This window comes from Equus przewalskii, unplaced genomic scaffold (assembly GCF_037783145.1).
Source record: "Equus przewalskii isolate Varuska unplaced genomic scaffold, EquPr2 ChrUn-10, whole genome shotgun sequence".
In the NCBI taxonomy this organism is placed as follows: Eukaryota; Metazoa; Chordata; class Mammalia; order Perissodactyla; family Equidae; genus Equus; species Equus przewalskii.
Genome location: NW_027228747.1, coordinates 2,868,507 through 2,887,765, shown reverse-complemented (window position 1 = coordinate 2,887,765; position 19,259 = coordinate 2,868,507). Strand labels below are relative to the sequence as shown.

Genomic DNA, 19,259 nt, shown 5'->3' with positions numbered 1-19,259 from the left:
CAGTCCAGCAGGGCAGGCAGACAAATAAAACAACATGTAAAGGTGGAAAGTATGGTGGCTGAAGTGCCTCTGGTTGTTGCTGGAGTGCAGAGCAGAGAGCAGAGATGGGGAGTGAGGGGAGACTTCCCGGAGGGGGAGCCACTTGAGGCTAACCTGAGGGTGAGTATAAGTTAGCCAGGTGAGGAATGTGGGGAACCAAGGAGTAAGGGAGAGGCATCTGGAGAACTACAGATGATTTGAGAGCTTTGGTGGTTACGTGGGGGTGTGTTTGGAGGTTGCAGGAGATCAGGGCATAGAACCCACGAAGGACCGGATCGCAAAGAGCCTCCAGTGCTGAGTGAGGAAATTTGAACTTTATTTCGAATACTGTGAGGAACACTGAAAATTTAACACTTATATAAGTTTTTCTGATTATAAAAATAATCCATATCCATTGATAGAAAATGGAAAATACAGAAACAAAGAAAAAAAGGAATATAGCCATTGTTCTTATTTTGGTGAATATACTTGGGGAAGGTATATGTGTACGTGTTCTAGATCCTGGCTGCTTACAGTGTGGTCCGTGGACCAGCGGCAGCGTTGTCACTTGGGATCACTTGTTAGAAATGCAGAATCTCGGGGTCCAGCCTCACCCAAGGAATCAGAGTCTGCAGCTGAAGTGGAACAAAGATGCATGACAGCGTGTTGTGAAGTGCTTCCCCGGTAGTGAGGAGTTCAGAGGGGAGGGAGAGCCATAGATCAGAGCGGGTAGGGAGGCTTCTTGGAAGATGTGAGACGTGAGATAAGTTCTGTAGAATATGTGGGCTTAGGCCACATGTGGGGAGAGAAACGACAAATGGTTTAGTGGCTAAGATAGGGTATTGGATTGTATTAGTCAGGGTTCTCCAGAGAAACAGAACTAAGACGATATATAGATATATATAGAGAGAGGAGGAAATTTGTTCTAGGAATTGGCTTATGCAGTGTGGGGGCCAAGAAGTCCCACCATCTGCTGTCTGCCTGCTGGAGACCCAGGAAAGCCAGTGGTGTAATTCAGGCCAAGTCTGAAGGCCTAAGAATTGGAGGTGGGGATGGGGACCCCAGGAGGTGGTGGATGATGGTGTAAATCCCCATCTGAGTCCAAAAGTCCGAGACCCAGCAGCACTGATGTCCCAGGGAAAGACAGTGGATGTTTCAGCTCCAACAGCGAGAGGGCGAATTCAGCCTTCCTCTGGCTTTTTGTTCTCTTAGGGTCCTCCACAGAATGGATGATGCCCACCCACAGTGAGGAGGACCGTTTGCTTTACTCAGTCCACCAATTCAAATGCTAATCTCTTCCAGAAATATCCTCACAGACATACCCAGAAATAATGTTTTACCAAATATCTAGGCATCCCTTTGCCCAGTCAAGTTGACCCATAAAATTAACCATCACCTGGAGTCAGGCAGACTTGGCCTTGCCTCTTCCTTATTTGCTGTGAGACCTGGGAAAAGTTCTCAGTCTCTCTGTGCCTCCTCTCTAAAATTGCTATCAATAATTGAGCTTATATTATAGGATTGTTAAGAAGAATAAAATAGATAATACATGTAAAGCTCTGAGTATATGGCACATAGTAGGTACTCAATAAATTATTAGTTATTACCATTATTACTATTAAAGCCAATAGTAAAGCCAATTCAACAACATGTTGAATTGAATTCCATGTGAAGGAAGAAATAGTAAAGGTGCAGAGGTGGTGGAAGGCCCTGCAAGCAGGCTGCAGAGCTTATACTTGTTAAGAATGTGGAAATGTAGGTCAGCGTGGAGTGCTAGTTGAAGCATGACTCGTTAGACTTTCACCAGTGCGAGAGGCTATAGGGACGTAAGAGAGAAGGTCAAAGACTGAATTTGGGTATGACCACTGTTAAGGCACGGGGAAGAGTTGGTGAAGGAAAACAAAGAAGGATGAGAGGTTGCTAAAGGAAGACGGGATCCTTGAGAAAAAGGTCTTGTTCAAGACATATACCAGATGAGCCAGGAACATCTCATACCAGAAAGCAAGGAAGGTATCAGAGATTACTGGGGTCCTGTCAAAAGGACTTAGGACCCGACTCAGAGGAGCTCCCACTTGCCAGACATGGCACAATAGGAGTGTCAATAAGGAAAATAGCGGAAACACATCAAATATGCTTAAATCCATTATTAACTCAAAACAGCAAAACGATCTCGATCACTTTCAAAGGAAGCTAGGGAACTGACTGTTATGTTGAAAACTGGTAACTAAAGGGAAAGAAAGTATCAAGTATTTACCCTGCTCTTCCTATATAACCTGTTCTTAAGGATAACCAAATGGTTGATGAGGAGAAGTTTCTTTTTATAAAAGCATCATAACTAAAAATGAAGAAAATAGCATAAAATTATTTTGATTTTGCAACTCCCGGTGAGATAATGCATCTGGCTAATGAGCATCAATGACACCACAAAAGGAGAAACAAGCCGATGTTACATGTGTCCTGATGAAAGCACACAACATCAGCTCTCAAGTATTCTTACCAAAAAACTTGCACCTGAGTCTGATCAAGCTTGAGATCTGACTCTAGTTTTCTGAAAATGTAGGGGAAGAGGAGCGTGTTAAATATTAACACAGGAATATAATCAGCAAAAGCCAGACAATGGGCAATCCAACAAGACAAATGAATCTGTTTCTTTTTCGATAAATAAATAATATAGTAAGGATCGTTTGACCCTGGGAAAAGCAATTACAGCCGTGGGGAGAGAAAGCAGCCCGACTAGCCCGACTGTAAGGGGCTGACGAGGTTTAGTAGTGAGGAAATGAAGACAGGGTGAGCCAGCATTTATGAAGCAACCTCTGCTGTCTAGTTCATATTAATTTATGCCTTCTCCGACTCTCACATTTGGTTTTCTTCCTCTACCAGAGTTAACCTCTTTATGGACTGGATTTACGATGGTCCTGAGCGCTTGTCTTGGTCTTGCATTCCTACCAGAAGCCCTGGTGACTCTGCAGCTCATGTTTCATGATAATGTTGACACTGGGTCATCGTGAGGATAAAATATGACTCTGGGAACAGAAACATTTCTGTCTGCCTTGTTGTGTTCTCAGCCTGAGAGAGGTGGGGCCAGGGCCCGGGATTACTGTTGTTTCTCTCTGCCCTCGCTGCCTGTTCTCACAGGGTGCTTGAATCACTCAGAACCCAGTTCCCAGCCAGTGCAGACTTGCCTTTCCCTCCCAGAGTCGTCTTGACTGCGGTCATCCAGGAATGCTTTCGATGGTGATTGGGGGAGAGTAAGGAGATTAGGGAGAGCAGAGAACAAAGCATGAATTATCGCAGGTGCTGCACAGGTGTGGCCCTCCTCGTCTCTCTGCCCGAATTCCCAACACATCTCTCTCCAGGTCTGCAGACAGTACAGTAGGGTCATTGTGAGGTGGGCGGATGCCGTGAGTCACCGAGGTCTCCCTGAAGTGCAGGGGGTGGGGAGAGATCCTCTCGCCATCACCAGAGCTGGGCCAGGAATTGTTGCTGGAACGCCCAGCTTCGTGATCCTTTATATATTTGCATAACTATATATTTCATTATAGAACCTCTATTTGCTTCTTCTTCATGTACTCCTGTTCGTATTTTATGTATCCTATTTCTTGCTTTATTTATTTGAAGATCTTAAACATACTCGTGTTAGTCTGTTCCAGATCTGGCACCGTGTCTGTGTGTGTCTGTCTATCTCATGATTTGGGCGCAAAGTCTCTCATCTGTTACGTGTCCTGAGGGTCCCTCATGTGCAGTGTAATGTTTGTCTCTGAGCCCATTTTAGCAGGATTTATCTTCTGTGGAAATCCTCCAAAGGACCAGAAGTGTCTCCATAAGTGGTTTGCATTTGCCTAGGGTTTTATGGTGCTTACTGCTTTGGAGCACTTTTTCGATAATTTCTCAGCCTGGGGATTTGGTGCCAGGGAGCAGTGTGGTTTGGAGCCCCATGCCTCAGGAAGCACAGATGTGGTGCTCTGATTTCTCTCAGGTGACTTTGTCCATCTCTTGTCCCCGCCACCTGGGGCTCATTCTAAGTTCTGTGTGGGGTGGAGGGCTGAGTTTTCTAGTCTTCATCACTGACGGGGCAGCTCTTTAGGAAGTGTCTCCTTTAGCTAAGAGCTCAGTTCCTGTTCTCCACTGCAGCCCAGGGTCACATGGCCTCAAATGTGGTGTACTGTTACAGCTAGGAGTTCCCTTTCTGCATTTAGCATCTAGATATTTCTCTTTGCGACTTTTGAATTGACCAAGTATTTAAGCTTTTTTGGGGGGTGAGGGGGCTGGCTTTCAATTTTATCCAGCATTGTTTGCAGTAGGAATGGGGCATGCTGTGTGTGCCCCATCCTCAATTTGACAAAAGTCCCAGCATCAGGGCCCAAATCTTTATCAAAACGGATGGACCTTTGCCTCATTTTTTTCTGATTTTGTTCATTAAAAAGAATTCTAGTGGCCAGCCTGGCGGCATGGTTAAATTCACATGCTCTGCTCTGGTGGCCCGGGGTTCGCCAGTTCGGATCCCAGGCTCTGACCTACACACCACTTATCAAGCCTTGCTGTAGCAGGTGTCCCACATATGAAATAGAGGAAGAATTTCATGTTGTGTATATTTAACTACAATACAAAGAGAAAAACATTTCAATAAATTAAGAATATATACTACAAAAAACCTACCTGCATTAGTGTTGGCACTTTATTCTGTGCTTCTCTCTGTGGCAGGAGTAACTGTGTGGTAGGGAAATACTGATCTCCCCTTTCTGTAATGTGCTGGATATTCTCTTTGCCCCTCCAGGTCTGCTTTCTATGCTTCTCTGCCCTGCTCAGCCTTCCTGTTGAGTTGGCCCATGGGAGGCACTTGCAGGAGAGCAGAAGGTGGGAAGAGAGAGAAATTGGTATTTATTCCCCTGGCTCCCTCCTGCCTCCTGTGGTCTGACCGTGGCTGCATTTTGCTACCCAAGGGACAGCATCTGTGAGGCATTGCCTGTGGCTCTTGCTGGCTTCCAGTGACTGCTCCCTTGCCTTGCCCAGTCAGGCCTGGCGGTGATAACAGCTTCCTAATTTTGCTAGTCCCCGATGCTTTGCTATCCCTTGTTGTTTCTCTGATCTCTGCCCACACCTTTGTAATAGCCTCCTCATTGAACTTCCTTCAGTGACCTTGTTGAGTGTGCATGTGTTTCCTGTGGGGACCCTGACTGATACACACAGTGTCCCAAGTCTAATTTTACAGCATTGTCTGTTTTTTCAGACCTACTATATGCTGGGCGCCACATTAAGTATTAGTGCTACAAAGATGCATTTAACTAGGTCCCTGTTCTTAAGTTCAAAGTCAAGTGGGGGAAGACACAATTAAAAACCCCATTACAATACAGAGTGGTAAGTGCTGTGATAGAGGTAAGAACAGAGTGCTGAGGAAGCGTAGAGTAGAAGCATTAAACCAGTGCTGGGTGGGGGTGGGGGGAGGGAAGGCTCCCTCGGGGAGATGACACTTGTGCTGCTCCATGGGATGAGCAGGAAGAGGTGGAAAGGAGCAAAGGGCTTCCAGGGCAGCAGAAAGAGATTTTGAAGGCACAGAGGCACAACGCTTAGCTCGCAGTTCAGGAGTGTTTGGCAAGGCTAGAGAGAAGTGATTGTGGTGAGAGCAGGAAATGAAGCTGGAGAGGCGGGCAGGGACTGGAGCACGGAGGCTCTGCAGTGCTCCAAGACAGGTACAGCTTCCATCCTGCGTGTTAGGAGGGACCAATGCCCAGTTTCAACTGTGGGAGTGACGCCATCAAGTTTGCTTTCAAAGACTCTTTGGTCACAGGTGGAGAAAGGAGTGAAAGAGGTCAAACTGGGGACAGGGAGAAGAGTCAGAGAATTTATTGCAAAGCGGTAGAGGCCATCTTTTCTGAAGGGTAAGGGACCAGTAGTTGGCTGGTTAATAAGTTTATTAAAATAAACTTATTTATTTTATAAAATAAAAAAAGTTTAAATAGGTATTCACAAAAATGATAATAATATTTTAAGTATTTAACTTAAAACATGTACACTTACCAATATTTTACTATACTACCTTTCTTGCATAAATCACATTCATAACGATTTTCTTTTCCTTTTTTGTTAAGTGGAGAATTTAAAGATGCTTGTGAGGCAATCCAAGTGAAAGATGCTTGTACGTTTTTATGAGTTTTTTCCTGATTTGTTTATGGTTGTTTCAGCTACACGTACATCAACTACAGTGCTCTTCAGTAAATTGCCTTCATCAAGACTTTGAAAAAAATTCAATTCGACTTTCGTAAAGGCAACAACTATCTTTCTGTACCTATATTTTATTGGTTTATGGATTATTTAATTAAATTGCAGGTTACAGGAACAAGTACAACTGATATAAATGGGTTGGGGAGCAACCACTAATACACTGTTAGTGAACACGTGATTCCACTGATGGAGGCTGCTAGAGATTTTTCCATAGTCTTGGAAATTTGTAGTTCTGTGGCCATTGATCAGCAGTTTTTTAATAGAGGGAAATGGGGGGATGGTTAAGTGGGTCAGTTAAAAGAGATTCTGAAATAAAGCAATGAGGGTAGATAGGAGGGGATGAGTATGCAAGAGGTAAAACCCAAGAAATGATGACTGTTTGGATGTAGTCATGAGAAAAAAAAGGCTGGGATTGCCGCGAGCCATGCTACCGACGGCTATACAGCCGTCTGACAGGGTCCAGGCTGAGAAGGGCCGAGGGGCGCAGGGACGCTCCTCGGTGAAGAATGGCCGGCCGACACCCCTGATATTTTCTGAAATGTATGCGTGCTTTCTATCAAGGTTATGACTATACTTGTTTCTGCTTTTTATTCTTAAAGATATACAGTTTAGCTTAGCTTTTCAGCCCTTTACCTTACTAGCAAAATGATATTTTCTCTGGGCAGTGTGCTCAAGGGACAATTAGCCCTACCTGCTAAAAGACAAAGGAATGCTTTCACCTCCTAAGGGGCGCGGGAATGTAAAGATGTTTAACTACCTGCTGAGAACGCAAATAGCCCTGGGGATAAGATACCCTGGAGTTGCCTTTTGTTCCCATTAACCATCTACACTAATGGCGTAAATGATTGAGGGAGGCAGGAGTGGCTCCCCCAGGATGTAAACAGATGGAACGCTGTCCTGTCCGGAGGTCTGGACCTTCTCTCTTTGATTTAACTTTACCATGAATTACAACAGATGTCAAGGTACCTATCTCTTTTAGCTTAGAGACAACAAACAATAGTTAATTGCGGAGAAGACAATCATTAACCTTATGGAATGCTAATAAATATTCTTGTGCTCGTTTTTTACTTCCTTATCTCTCTGAGAATATTTGTAGAGCTATTTCTGTACTAATCCTGAAAAATATAAAAACGACACTTGTGCACAGTAAAAACGGACTTGATTACACCAAACCAAGTCTCACGTCTCTTCCTTCACTGCACCGACTCCATCCCTCCCTCAGGAACCTGGACTCAGCCGGAGCAGGACTCCGGCATGGGATTATCCCCAGGTTCCTGGTTTGGACAGTTGGGTGGATGGTGGTGCAATTCACTGAAATTGAGAGTGAAACAAGAAGATCAGCTTCTGAGAGAAAGATGGAGAGTCTGGTTTAAAACATGTTGTATTTAAGGTATATGTTCTTATGTGTATTTGCTCCTTGATTTTGCAGCATTCATTCCCCACACCTGATCCACTCTCCCCAACTCTTGGTTCTCATCATTTGGGTAGGAGTCCACCCAGTTCTAAGAGTCAGGGACACAACGGAGGCCTGCCTGCGTTAATTAGTGCACTGCATACCTTTGGGCCCAGTGATTGGCTAGGGGTGGTCACATGATCTAAACTGGTCCAAACAGTGGGAACCTCAGTACTTTTGTTGAGAATTCTGGGACAAAGGCAGTTGTTTACCCGCTCCCAGTGGATTCTCATGTGAGAGGTTGTAGCCCTAGAAATGCTGATAACCATCTCCAGACTACAGGGAGGGGACCAGAGAATGGAGCCAACATGGAAGAAGCAGAGCTAAGGAATTTAGAGAAAGACACCAGCTCCTGGAGCTGTGCTAAAGCTGTCCCTTGACTGTTCCGTTACATGAGTCAGTAAATTCCTGCCTTGCTTATAACAATTTAAATGGAATTTTCTATCACCTTCAACAAGAAGAATTCTAGCTGTGGGACATCCAGGTAGAGATGTTAGGTTAAATAGATGAGTTGAGAATTCTAGAGAGAGATTTGGGCTGGGGATATAGAAATGTAAGTCATTAGCATGTAGATCAAAGCCCTAAGTTTGGAGAGGGTTACCCAGAGAAAATGCATGGTGTACAGCCAGCCAGTTAGTGTAAGTGCTGTGAAGGGGGAGGGATGGGTTATGATAGCACATGGGAAGGATGCCTCATCCCCACTAAGGGGTTTAACAAGGATTCCTGGAGAGAAAACCATCTAGGCTGAGATGGGAAGGGTAAGTGGGAATGTACATGTGGATTGGTGGTGGGGGTGGGAGAGTGCTCCAGGCAGATCTCAGGCCGGGAGGTGAGAGAACTAAACAAGCTGAGTAGGGCTGGAATTCAGAGCGTGCATGTGTGAGGGCAAGGGCAGAGAGGGGGAGTCAGATGAGGCAGTAAGCAAAGTGAGGGTGCATGGTGCCTGGCCTTACAATGCCAAAGAGCATTGGGGAGCCCATGGAAGGGCTTTTAGCTGGAAAGCTACCAGATCAGAGGCTTCAGGAAAGAGAAAGGACTGGAGAGGGGCAACGCCAGAGGAGCGGGGCTGGTTAGGAAGCTGCTGAAGCATTCAGATGAGAGGTGGTGGTGGCTTGGGTCCGGGGAAGGCTGAGGATGGATTCAAGGGATATTTGGGTGGTGAATCAGATGAACTTGGGGATTTGAATGGATGTGAGGAGTGAGAGAAAAGGAGTCAAAGCTGACTTCCATGTTTCCGGGCGGGGCAACTAGATGGATGGAGGTGCCATTTCCTGAGATGTAGAACAGTGGAGGAGGAACAGGCTGCGGGGTTGGAAGTGGTAAGTCCAGTTTGGGACATGACGAACCTGAGAATGCAAGCTTCTTGAGGACCAGAATCTTCTTTGCCTTATTCACTCACCTATGCCTGATACACAGAACAGTGTCTTTCACATTATAAGTAAATATTTGTTCAATACATGAATACATGAAAGATACTTGTATTTTTTTCTTTTTTTAAGGAAGGCTTTTCCTTTTTTTTTTTTCTGCTTTATCTCCCCAAATCCCCCTGGTACATAGTTGTATATCTTAGTTGCAGGTCCTTCTAGTTGTGGTTGCCTATATTTTTTTATGTGGAAAAGTTGAGGAGGCAGCTTTGAAGCTCAGGAGCGAGAACTGGGTTGAGGAGACAGATGGGAGTGGTCGCTGGCCTCTAGTAGTAAATAAAGACACGGGAGTGGATGAGATCCACCGGGAGAGTATGAGGAATGAGGAGCCTTTGCGGACTGGAAGAGCATCAGCTTTGCAGGGTAGTGATTGATGTGGATCACGAGCCCTGCCTGCTCAACTGTGCTTTTCTGTCCCTCTGTCGGCTCTGCTGCCTCCTCCCCTACCTCTTTAGGATCTTATTCCTTCTCCTTTGCTGAGTCCTCTTCCTCTTGCTGCCCCCTCTCCCCAGTGGAGGGCACACCCTCAGGCCCTCCTCTCTCTCTCTGCTTCTCAAGCTAGGTCTTCTCTCCAGACCTCAATTGCAGATGTCCACTGGGCATTGCCAACTGGACCTCCTAATGGCACCTGAAATACAACACACCCTCACTGAGCTCATCACCTCCTCCCCAAACCAGTGCCTCCTCCTGATGTCTCCCTCTCTCCATCACTCACCTTGCATATAGGAGGCACTGCATAGAGTTGGTGATTTGAATCTTGAATTAGAAACTTGGTACTGATTAGATCTTACTTCTGATCAAAACTTGAGGGGGCCAAGCAAGAAAAGATTTTCCGGCTGGTTCCCTGAGCCTGGTGTCTTAAAGCCAGGGCCAGTGATTTCTTGGTAGAATAGCAAATGGGCCAGTAACCTTAGGGTGCCTGATGTCCTGATGTGCTTCCATCTCTTCCCTGGCTCAATGTTCTTTGGGATAATAACAGTTTTTAATAATTTTTAATTTTTATATAAGGTACACTTACCAAAGGATTAATATGGAGACTCTCACTGACCACAGATTCTACTCCCCCCGCCACCCCATGTTGCTGATGAATTAAGGAACTCATCCAAGAGCTAGCTTAACTCTACTTGAAAAATCTGGGAACTTGCTAGTTTAAGGTCCTGGCCTTCATTCTAGAATGTTAGAGCCAAAAACAAACAAAAAATGGCCCCAGTAGTGGTTTGATTTCATTCTGTAAATTTATGAAGGAAGAACTGTGATCCCGGAATCAGAGGTTCTCTGGAAACAATCGCTTTTCCTGTGTTGCTTAGGAATGAGTGCTCACTGCTAAAACATGCTCCTTTCTCTAACCTGTTGTCTTTACTCCTGGGTCAGCCTTCAGATCCTTTCTAGGCTCTTTCCCTCTTGCTTTATCAGAGAGCTTAGAAAATTAAAACTAATGTTGATACTAGCCCACAGCCAAACATGAAGACCTTGATAATACTAGCTTCCTTTCTATTCCTTCAACTTTCCACTCCTCACCTCAGGACCTTTGCCCCTGCTGTTCCTTCTCCTGAAATGCCCTCTTCAGTCTTTCCAAATGTTTGCTCCTTATCCTTCAGATCTCAGCACAAATGTCAGCTTTTCAGAACAGTGACCTTGCCTAGTCCCTGTCTGTAACATGCCACCTCATAATCTTTCATTCATAGGATCTATCACACTCTCATAGTCCTTTGTTTGTTTGTTTATTCATTCATTGTGTCCCCCCCACTAGACAGTAAGCTCAGGGAAGGCGGGACCTTGTCTGTCTTGCTGAATGTGTCCTCAGAGCCTGTGATGGTCATGATTGTGTATACACCCAAGATGCATTTTTAGTATACTATGCAGCTTCTGGTAACTACTTCTATCAATCTAATCTACATTCGTCCCACTCTTCTCCCTCCTTTGCACAGATTTACTGACTCTCCAGTGTGTGTTTTAAAAAACAATATTGTTTTATTAATAGTAGCAGGAGTGGCCAGCATGGGGTGGTGGGTGCCCTGGGCTCAGGGTATGTGTGGGCCGTGAAGAGTAGATGATGGTTGGGAGGCTGGAAGGAAAGGAAGTGGGTTTGGAGACCAGGCCCAAGGGCTTCTAAGATTTACTTCTGGGAATGAGCAGACTTGAGAAAGGACTCATGGCAAGCTATGGCCAGGCCCCCAATAAGGTTAAGAAATTCTTGGAAATCTAGCTGCCCATCAGCGTTGAGGTCCAGTTTCTTCATCATGCGGTCAAGGACACCAGGGTCCTTCTGGTTCTGCAAAGATAATAGTAACAATGATAATGTTAATAGTACCTTTATATTATGCTTTCTAAGATGCTTTCAAATATGTTGCCACATTTTATTCTCACAAGAGTATGAGGTTCAGGGTAGGGGTTATTAATATTCCTGGTTTCTAGACATAGAAACAGACTCAAAGACGTGAGATGACTTGCCTAAGGGGAAGACCTGGGCCTTGAACCCAGGTTTTCTGGCTCCTAGTCAGGGTTCTTTTTGTGACAATCGGGGGTTATTCAATTTTGTAAAAAGAGTGGAATACTTTTTTCAAGTGCTATGTGCAACTCCGATATACAAGCTATATCAAAGTGGAGAGATTTAAGGTGGAAAAAGGATGCAGGCCCTGTCTAATCAGCCTCACCCTCCCCATCCAAGCCCCCAACACACACACATTTATAGCCACTGCTTCCGTATGGCTGTTTAATTGATTAATTTAGAAAGTCAGTCCTTTAGATGCACACGTGGCTAGTGGCTACCATATCGGATAGTGCAGATAGAGAACATTATTCCCATCACTGCAGAAAGTTCTATTGGACAGGGCTGCCCTAGAGGCTTTGGGGTAGAGGAATAAAATTAGAAAATTCTTCTATTATGCCATTTACCATTTCATATGCCCCTTCCCTAAATGAAAAAAAAAAATCATTGTTCTCTATGACATGTAGTTTGATAACTTTGATCTTTAAAACACACCTTATTCAAAGAAAAGGCCTTTCATTAATGATTCAGAGCTTACTCTGAGGAGTAGGGGCTCAGCCTAGGCTATGTGGACCACCGTCTTGGAGTTGATGAAAAAGAGGCAGGAGTGTAGGGGTCAGCTGCTGGTCCTTCATTCCTAGCCATCTGCCAGGGTCTTGTTTCACACCATGGGTAGTCTGTGAATGGGGGCCAGGACCAGTACCTTTGTGAAGGCAGCCAGTTCTCTGTTCATGAAGGTTAGGAACTCGGTCTTGGAGAGTTTGCTGCTGTTCCCGTCCTTGCCAGCATATCTCTGGAAAACAGCAATCAGAGACTCGATGCACCGCTCAGTCTCTGTAGGGCTGGACATTTTTGCCTTTGGAAAAAAAAATTCAGGGCTCAGACAAGGGCAAGATATCAAGGGCTGAAAAAACTGCTGTTTTTAGAATGTGTGGGTAAATATAACTATACATCCACAAATCCATGTGCACACCAAGCATTGTCTATAGATTAAAACGTGTCCTATTTTCTAAGAGTATAGCGGCTTCTGTGATGAATGAAATGGCAGTTCTTTTTAAAGCAATACTGAATTCCTGGGACTCATGCATTTTCTAGAAGAAAACTAAAAGCATAGTTATTATTGTGTATGAGGTGGGAGACCTGAGGCTTTTTGCATATTCAAAAGCAGCTTTCATATTTGAAAGTTAGGGATCATTAATTTTACATGTGAGGTAACTGAGGCATGAGAAGGGAATTGACGTGGCAGAGCCACCCCTAGAATCTCGGCCTCGAGGTCCTTTTCTGGAGTCCTTAGCTTTTGCTCTTTCTACTTCCAAATGTCACTAATTCCCCAGGAATGGCTGGCGGAATTTTTCCGGTCACTTCAAACCAGGAAGGTTGCCACGGGGCTCTCAGGTTGCTGCTCACACAGCTCCCAGGGCATCTACCGAGCTGAACCACGACTGTGGTTGCACCAGGAGGAGCAGGAGATCCAAATCCTGTGCTGGGCTCTGCTTCCCTTACAACAGAATTCTTCAAGGAAATGCGGTGCTAGTGTCTACCGGTCTGTTCAGCAGGCCCCAGAAGCGAGGAATTGTTGGACGCCCCCTGGTGGATAAGAGCAGCAACTGCAGTCTTTCTGGAGAATTTGCAGGGCCACACCCTTCCTCTGAAACTTTATCTCCGGGCATTAGCAACGATCTATGTTTGGATAACGCCATTGCAATTTAGCATTTAGCCTTTAATTTGTTCTTGGGATGAACTTCCTGGAGCCCAGAGCTGGACGGAGGCTTTCCTGGCCCCATAATTTACGTGCTAAGGATTGATCTGAGCCCTGTTATTGACCTGAGCCCTTAGCTGCATAGCTGCTGGTCTCCTTCCTGTACCCCTTGCAGGAACTTTCCGTCTCTCCAGGTGCTTTACCAGGCTAGCCAAGGTGCCTGCTGCCCGTTGCATCTTGGAGTATCTATAAAGCCTCTTCCGGAGGTGGATCCTAAAGAACTCTTCCGGAGGTGAATTCTTTCCCAACAGTCACATTTTTGGAATTTCTTTTTGTCAAAGAGAATTTTTTCTTAAGGAAAGAAAAGTGTTGGTAGGTTCAGGGTTTGGGGGAGAAACAAAATGCCGTGGCCTAGAAACAGATGTGTTTGCACAACAGCTTTTCTTATCAGGACTAAAATCTCACTGTCTTACTAATGTCAGAAGAGAGAAAGAAAGTTGGCTGGGAGGGCAAGCCAGATAGGGTAGAAAGTTCCAGACTAAAGAGCAAGGGCTTTGTAACCTCTTTCTAGACCTACCGAAGTTTCCTCTGCCCCCTTTCCTTGCGGAATTCAGATTGGTTTGATGTTCCAGTTTCAAAGTGGATTTCTGCTTTACTTTTTTTTCCTCCTTGACTGTAATTTAGACTATTTCTTTCTCTTGAAAACTGTTGCTATCAGCCACATGGAGAGAATTAAAACCTCTGCATTTCTCCCCAGAGGTAATTTTCCAGAGCAAAAGAAAGGAACACAATTATCAAAGTACTTAAGTGGAATTGCAAAATTTGTAGAGCTGGAGGGGACTGTGGAGATGGTTCTGGAAGAGGGAGGCCCAGAGATGGGAGAGCTTTGCCCAAGGAGGAGCAGTGGCTGAAGGAGAGGAGAACCAGATCTCCTGTCCCCAGGCCAAGGTGTGGATGCAGACTGACACACTAGAGCGGGGGTTGGAAACATGTTTTGTAAAGGGCTAGATGGTAAATATTTTAGGCCACTGGGGTCCATCTGGTCTCCATCACTCTGCTTTTGTAGCAGGACGGCAACCACACAGACAACTCAGAAATGAATGGGCGTGGCCGTTTGCCAATAAAACTTCATTTATGAACGCTGAAGTTTGATTTTCATACACTTTTCACGTGTCCCAAAGTATTGTTCTTCCTTTGATTTTCTTTAAACAGTTTAAAAGTGTAAAATCCATTGGCAGCTTGTGGGCAGAACAGAAACTTCACTTGGGCCGCGGGCGGAAGTTTGCCGACTCCCTTCACTCAAGAGAGGCCAAGGAGGAGGCAGATTTCGGAGGCGGCTTAATGGAAAAGATAGGAAGATAATTCAGAGCGGGAATGGCAGGAGCTGAGAGGAGAGAAACAGGTGAGGCAGTGAGGGCCTGAAAAGATGGCGGGAGAAAAGGAAAAGGGATAGAGGGGGCTTAGCTGGAACCGGGCTCCTCCCACATTCTTGGCTGCGGTTCCGCTGGCTGGGACGGCTCGAGTTTCAGTCTCTGTGTCTTGGCCCTTTGCCAGTAGCTTACTGAAACTGATTTTCCCTAGGGCTCTGACGACCAAGTTCTGAAATGTGCCCTTTCTGGTCTATAGAAGTAACTAGTGCTGCCTCACAGAATTCCACCTCCCCACCCCCCAGTCTTTCCATGTCTCCCAGGCTTCCAGGGCACCAGTGGCGAGGGGCTGCCGGCAAGAGCAGGACCCCTCCGTGCGCCCTTCCCGGGGAGCCAGGGAGCAAGCAGGAGCGGCCTGCACCCGACGGGACTCCGCTGGGCACTTCCTCGGCCCCAGCCCCAGACCTTATCTTTGCAAGGAAAACAAAAGAACCTCCCGTGGCCACCCCCAGGCTGTTATTACAGATATAATTTTAGGGCTTCTTCCTTCCATCCTCTCTTCCCTAATTCCCTCCTACAAATTTCTTTTTCCTGCTGTTTCCTGCCACGTCCGCATATAAATCAAAGATCAAGCCTGGTGGAAAGTGTGCTGTTGCTTTTTGCTTTTCATTTAAGAGGAAGACGAATAAAAAGTCGGACTTACCGCTTCGGAGTGGAACGAGGCACCGAAGCTGTGACCGGGGAGCGGCGAGGCGAGCTCTGGGCTGGAGGCCAGGCTCCGGGTCCTCGCCTGTCCCCGCCTGTCCCCGCCCCGCCCCGCCCCGCCCCGTGTGGCCCCCGCCTGACTCACGCCGCCCCCTCCTCCGCCCGCCCGCCCGCCCGCCTCTCCCGCGCAGATCCGGACTTGCCAGCCGTTCGCCTTTGTCAAACACGCAGCTGCACCTTAAAACTCCCATAAAACCCATTGTCCTCTCCGAACCCTAAAGGTCTCTCCTTGTCCTGTGAAGTTGGAAGATTTTCCACTTTTTTTAATTAAAAGTTTTGCAAGCTATTCTTGAAGTGATGTCGGTGGCTCTGTTCCATGGACGAGCTCATTCTGCTCACTCAAGTTAGAGCGGCAGGAAGTTCCCTTTTAAAAACGTGCACCATGGGCTGTGGGCCATAACGGCAGAGTAGAAGTTCCCGAGAAGCCAGGGCTGTCTATTCCTTCACGCTGAGGATAGTTAGACAGCGGTGATTTGTCCCAAGGGGAGCACCGTTGTCTCAAACTTCACTCTAAAACGGCAACAGTTAAAAAAACAAAACCGCAGACCCAAACCCCAAACTGATGCAATTAAAAATTGACCCTTGCGAGTAGGGCATTTATCTCTGTGCAGCTGGCCACCGAGTTGAGAGTTGTATTAAGAATCGGAAGCTCTGGGGGCCGGCCCCATGCCCCAGTGGTTAAGTTCGCGCGCTCCGCTTCAGCGCCTGGGGTTTCCCGCTTCCAATCCTGGGTGCGGACATGGCACTGCTCATCAAACCACGCTGAGGCAGCATCCCACAAGCCACAACTAGAAGGACCCACAACGAAGAACATACAACTATGTATCGGGGGGCTTTGGGGAGAAAAAGGAAAAATAAAATCTTAAAAAAGAAAAAAAGAATCAGAAGCTCTGGATTCTGGTCCTGGATATGTTATTCCATTGCAATACTTTTGGCAAAACCCCTCACTCCTCTCAGCCTCCATTTCCTTATCTGTAAAAGTAGGTGATGTTGCCTCTCCTACTTCTTAAGACTGTTATGACTGTCCAATAAAATGATGGCTCTGAGAGGGCTTCGAAAACTGTGGAGGAGATCTGAATGAAAGATAACGGGCTGCCTGGCGTTGTATAAATTGTATCCTGGCCTGGGCTCCGCTCTTGCAGCCTGAGCTGGTCCTTTCTGAGCAGATCTTCATCTCTACTCAGCTACTCCAGACTTGCATTTTCAGTTGTTCTTGGGTACACTTGAAAGTCCCGCCTGTACCTCAGGCTCAGTAATTCAAGAATTAGCTTGTTTTCCCTTAACCCGTTTCTCTCCCATCTTCCCCATCTCTGCTAACAGGACTGCCATTCTTCCCTTCCCCTGACCTGAGGACATCGGAGCTAGGTTTTCACTCTAGAGCCTTTTCTTTCCCCTAAACCTTAGCAAGTGCCAAGTGCTGTCAGTATTATTTTCACACTCTCTCTTGAATCTGTCTCTCGTGTCTTCCATTCCCACTTCCAGTGTTGTAATTTAGGTTTTCAGTCCCTGTTTCCTCCAGTTTCCTAACTGGTTTCTTGCCTGCCAATCTGTTCTATTGACTGTTACAAACACATTTTTCTAAGGTATATCTCTGATCAATTGCCTACTGAAAAACACAAGAAAACGGCTGACGCCCTTTATGTCCAATCCAAGCTTCTTAGCCTCTCTCTGGCTTTGAAAAACCTCTTTAACTTTAATGAATGAACGAATTCTTCAGTTTATTCATTCAACAAATATTTTTGGAAACCTACTATATGCCAAGACTAGTGCTAGGCACGAGAGATACAAACACGAATGTAGTATAGTGCCTGCCTTTGAGGTGGTCTATGGATAGACTTTAGACCTACAGTGGTTTGAGGGGCGTTCCATGGCTGGCTGCTGGGGTCCACAAAACCCTAAAGTCAGATGTGAAATTTTCTGCATAAGAGAACTTTTTTCTGGGGAAGGATCTACAGCTTTCATCTGATTCTCGGAAAAATCTATGATCAAAAAATGTTAAAGAATCATTAGTCTAAATTATTTCATACCTGAAGCATGGGATCTCCCACACATACCACAATCCTCTTTAAGGGAAAACACCTCACTTACAGCTTCTGCTTAAAAGCCAGCCCCATGGACGAAGTTTTGGATGACTTTACCCTGTGCCCACTGTCACAGCTGACTGGGTTGAGGTTAGCTCTGGACTCAAGGACTGTCAATCCATAGAATGGACAGTAGTGGGTGTTTCATGGCAGACATGGAAAGATGAGCTTGGGCCATTCAGCTTCTTGTTCTTGGGAAACTGAGATTAGAAATATATAGAGAATTAGGTATTTAGAAGAGCTGAAGCTGAACATTTTCATAGAGAGAATCATGAAGTCATGGAAAATCAAAATTACAAAGCAGCAGACACCAGGAATAAGTAGAAGCTATGAAGTTTGGAAAGAATGCACAGAGTAAAGGGGAAAAATTAACCAAGTGCTAATTGGAAATAAAAGAAGTAGCCACTTGGATATTAGTTGAGTTGTGTAAGTGATGAAGCACTGAGAGTGCAGAGCCTGCCGTCCAACTTTACGAGTATTCTTGTTCTTCCTGAATCTGGTTGTCTAGTTTTCCTGATTTTCTGTAGGACATTTATTCCTTCAGTAACTCCTCTGGCCCATGAAGTAGCTTGAGTGGAGCCAAAGAAAAGAGCTAAATCAAATAAGTGTGAATTGTCCTGAACTGGGTAGGGAGATCAGCCCTTTCCAGTGAGGGCTGCCTGTGGTGGCAACTCCCCAGGGTCATGCCGAAAGGGGCTCGATACTAGTCTGCAGTCAAAGGAGGGAAAGTTCAGGAAAGGGAGCAGGCAAAGGCAGATTTAGCAAATAAGGTAAACAATGCTTCAAATTGAAGGCTAAAGCAGGCAAGGAGCTGAGGATGAGAGGGGGCTGGTAAATTGATAGCAAGAGACTAAAATAAGGCACAGATGAGTAAAAGGGCTATTCAGGAAATACATGTGAGGACTTCCACAGTGCCAGGTAGTTCTTATGTGCAACCTGAGCTCTGGGCAGCCTTGGGCAGCTTCTTAGGGGACACAATAGAATGTGACAAAGATAATAACAGGGATGTGACCAACGTACAATGACAATGCTGGGAAGGAAATGAGTGGTTTACTCTGGAGGAGCAGGCAGGGCATCATGGGGAAAGTGATACTTGAGTTGGGAATGGAAGGGTGAATAAGAATTCAGCAGCTGGATGGGCCCAGTGGTGAAGCTAGACGAAGTCAGGCAGTATAGCAGTGTTTATGGCAGCAGACTCTGGAGCTAGAGCATCCTCCCTGATACCACTGTGGAGGCCAGGAAGCAGGAGGTGAGGACATCTGTGACAGTGGTCATAGGACTTGAGGAGGTTCTCAATGGTCTCAGAGGGAAATGGGAAGAGGAGCTGACTCAGAATAGCTAAGTGGTGTAAGAGCTTAGGAAGCTATAATTTTGCAGTGACTCATCTCCACATGGTTGTGTGATTGTGTGGCCGTATGTTTTCTCCACCTGTACCTAGAAGTTTAGTCATTGGATGCAAGAGAGAGGGTTCTGGAATAGATTTAGGGTTAGGGCTTCACAGGATGGGTGTAACAGAAGGATAAGGCAGTCAAGGAGTTGAGGATGTGGGTAAGAATGTAATCCACTAGGGGCTGGCCCAGTGGTACAGCTGTTAAGTGTGCACGTTCCGCTTTGGAAGCCTGGGGTTCATGGGTTCAGATCCTGGGTGCGGACATGGCACCACTTGGCAAACCATGCTGTGGTAGGTGTCCCACATAGAAAGTAGAGTAAGATGGGCACAGGTGTTAGCTCAGGGCCAGTCTTCCTCT

At 45.9% G+C, this 19,259-nt stretch overlaps 1 protein-coding gene across 2 annotated transcripts; it reads right to left on the bottom strand.

Annotated features, from left to right (window-relative positions):
* Nucleotides 1–11,058: 11,058 nt before the first annotated feature.
* Nucleotides 11,059–15,508, bottom strand: S100A11 (S100 calcium binding protein A11). 2 transcript variants are annotated; one of them, XM_070607550.1, is made up of 3 exons: nucleotides 15,369–15,508; nucleotides 12,303–12,455; nucleotides 11,059–11,383 (listed from the first exon to the last, which is right to left on the bottom strand). In XM_070607550.1, exons 2-3 carry the CDS (start codon nucleotides 12,447–12,449, stop codon nucleotides 11,228–11,230), a joined length of 303 nt encoding a protein of 100 aa, XP_070463651.1. In that variant the 5' UTR covers nucleotides 12,450–12,455; nucleotides 15,369–15,508; the 3' UTR covers nucleotides 11,059–11,227. The 2 variants fall into 2 exon arrangements, with proteins under 2 accessions (XP_070463651.1, XP_070463649.1); XM_070607548.1 differs by lacking the exon at nucleotides 15,369–15,508 and adding an exon at nucleotides 13,027–13,186.
* Nucleotides 15,509–19,259: the final 3,751 nt, after the last annotated feature.

What these genes read in the sequence shown, in the direction of transcription:
- S100A11 (XM_070607550.1), bottom strand. Translation starts at nt 12,449, where the DNA reads ATGTCCAGCCCTACAGAGACTGAGCGGTGCATCGAGTCTCTGATTGCT. An exon ending in AACTGGCTGCCTTCACAAAG is followed by an intron (nt 11,384 to 12,302) that starts GTACTGGTCCTG and finishes TTATCTTTGCAG; the next exon opens with AACCAGAAGGACCCTGGTGT.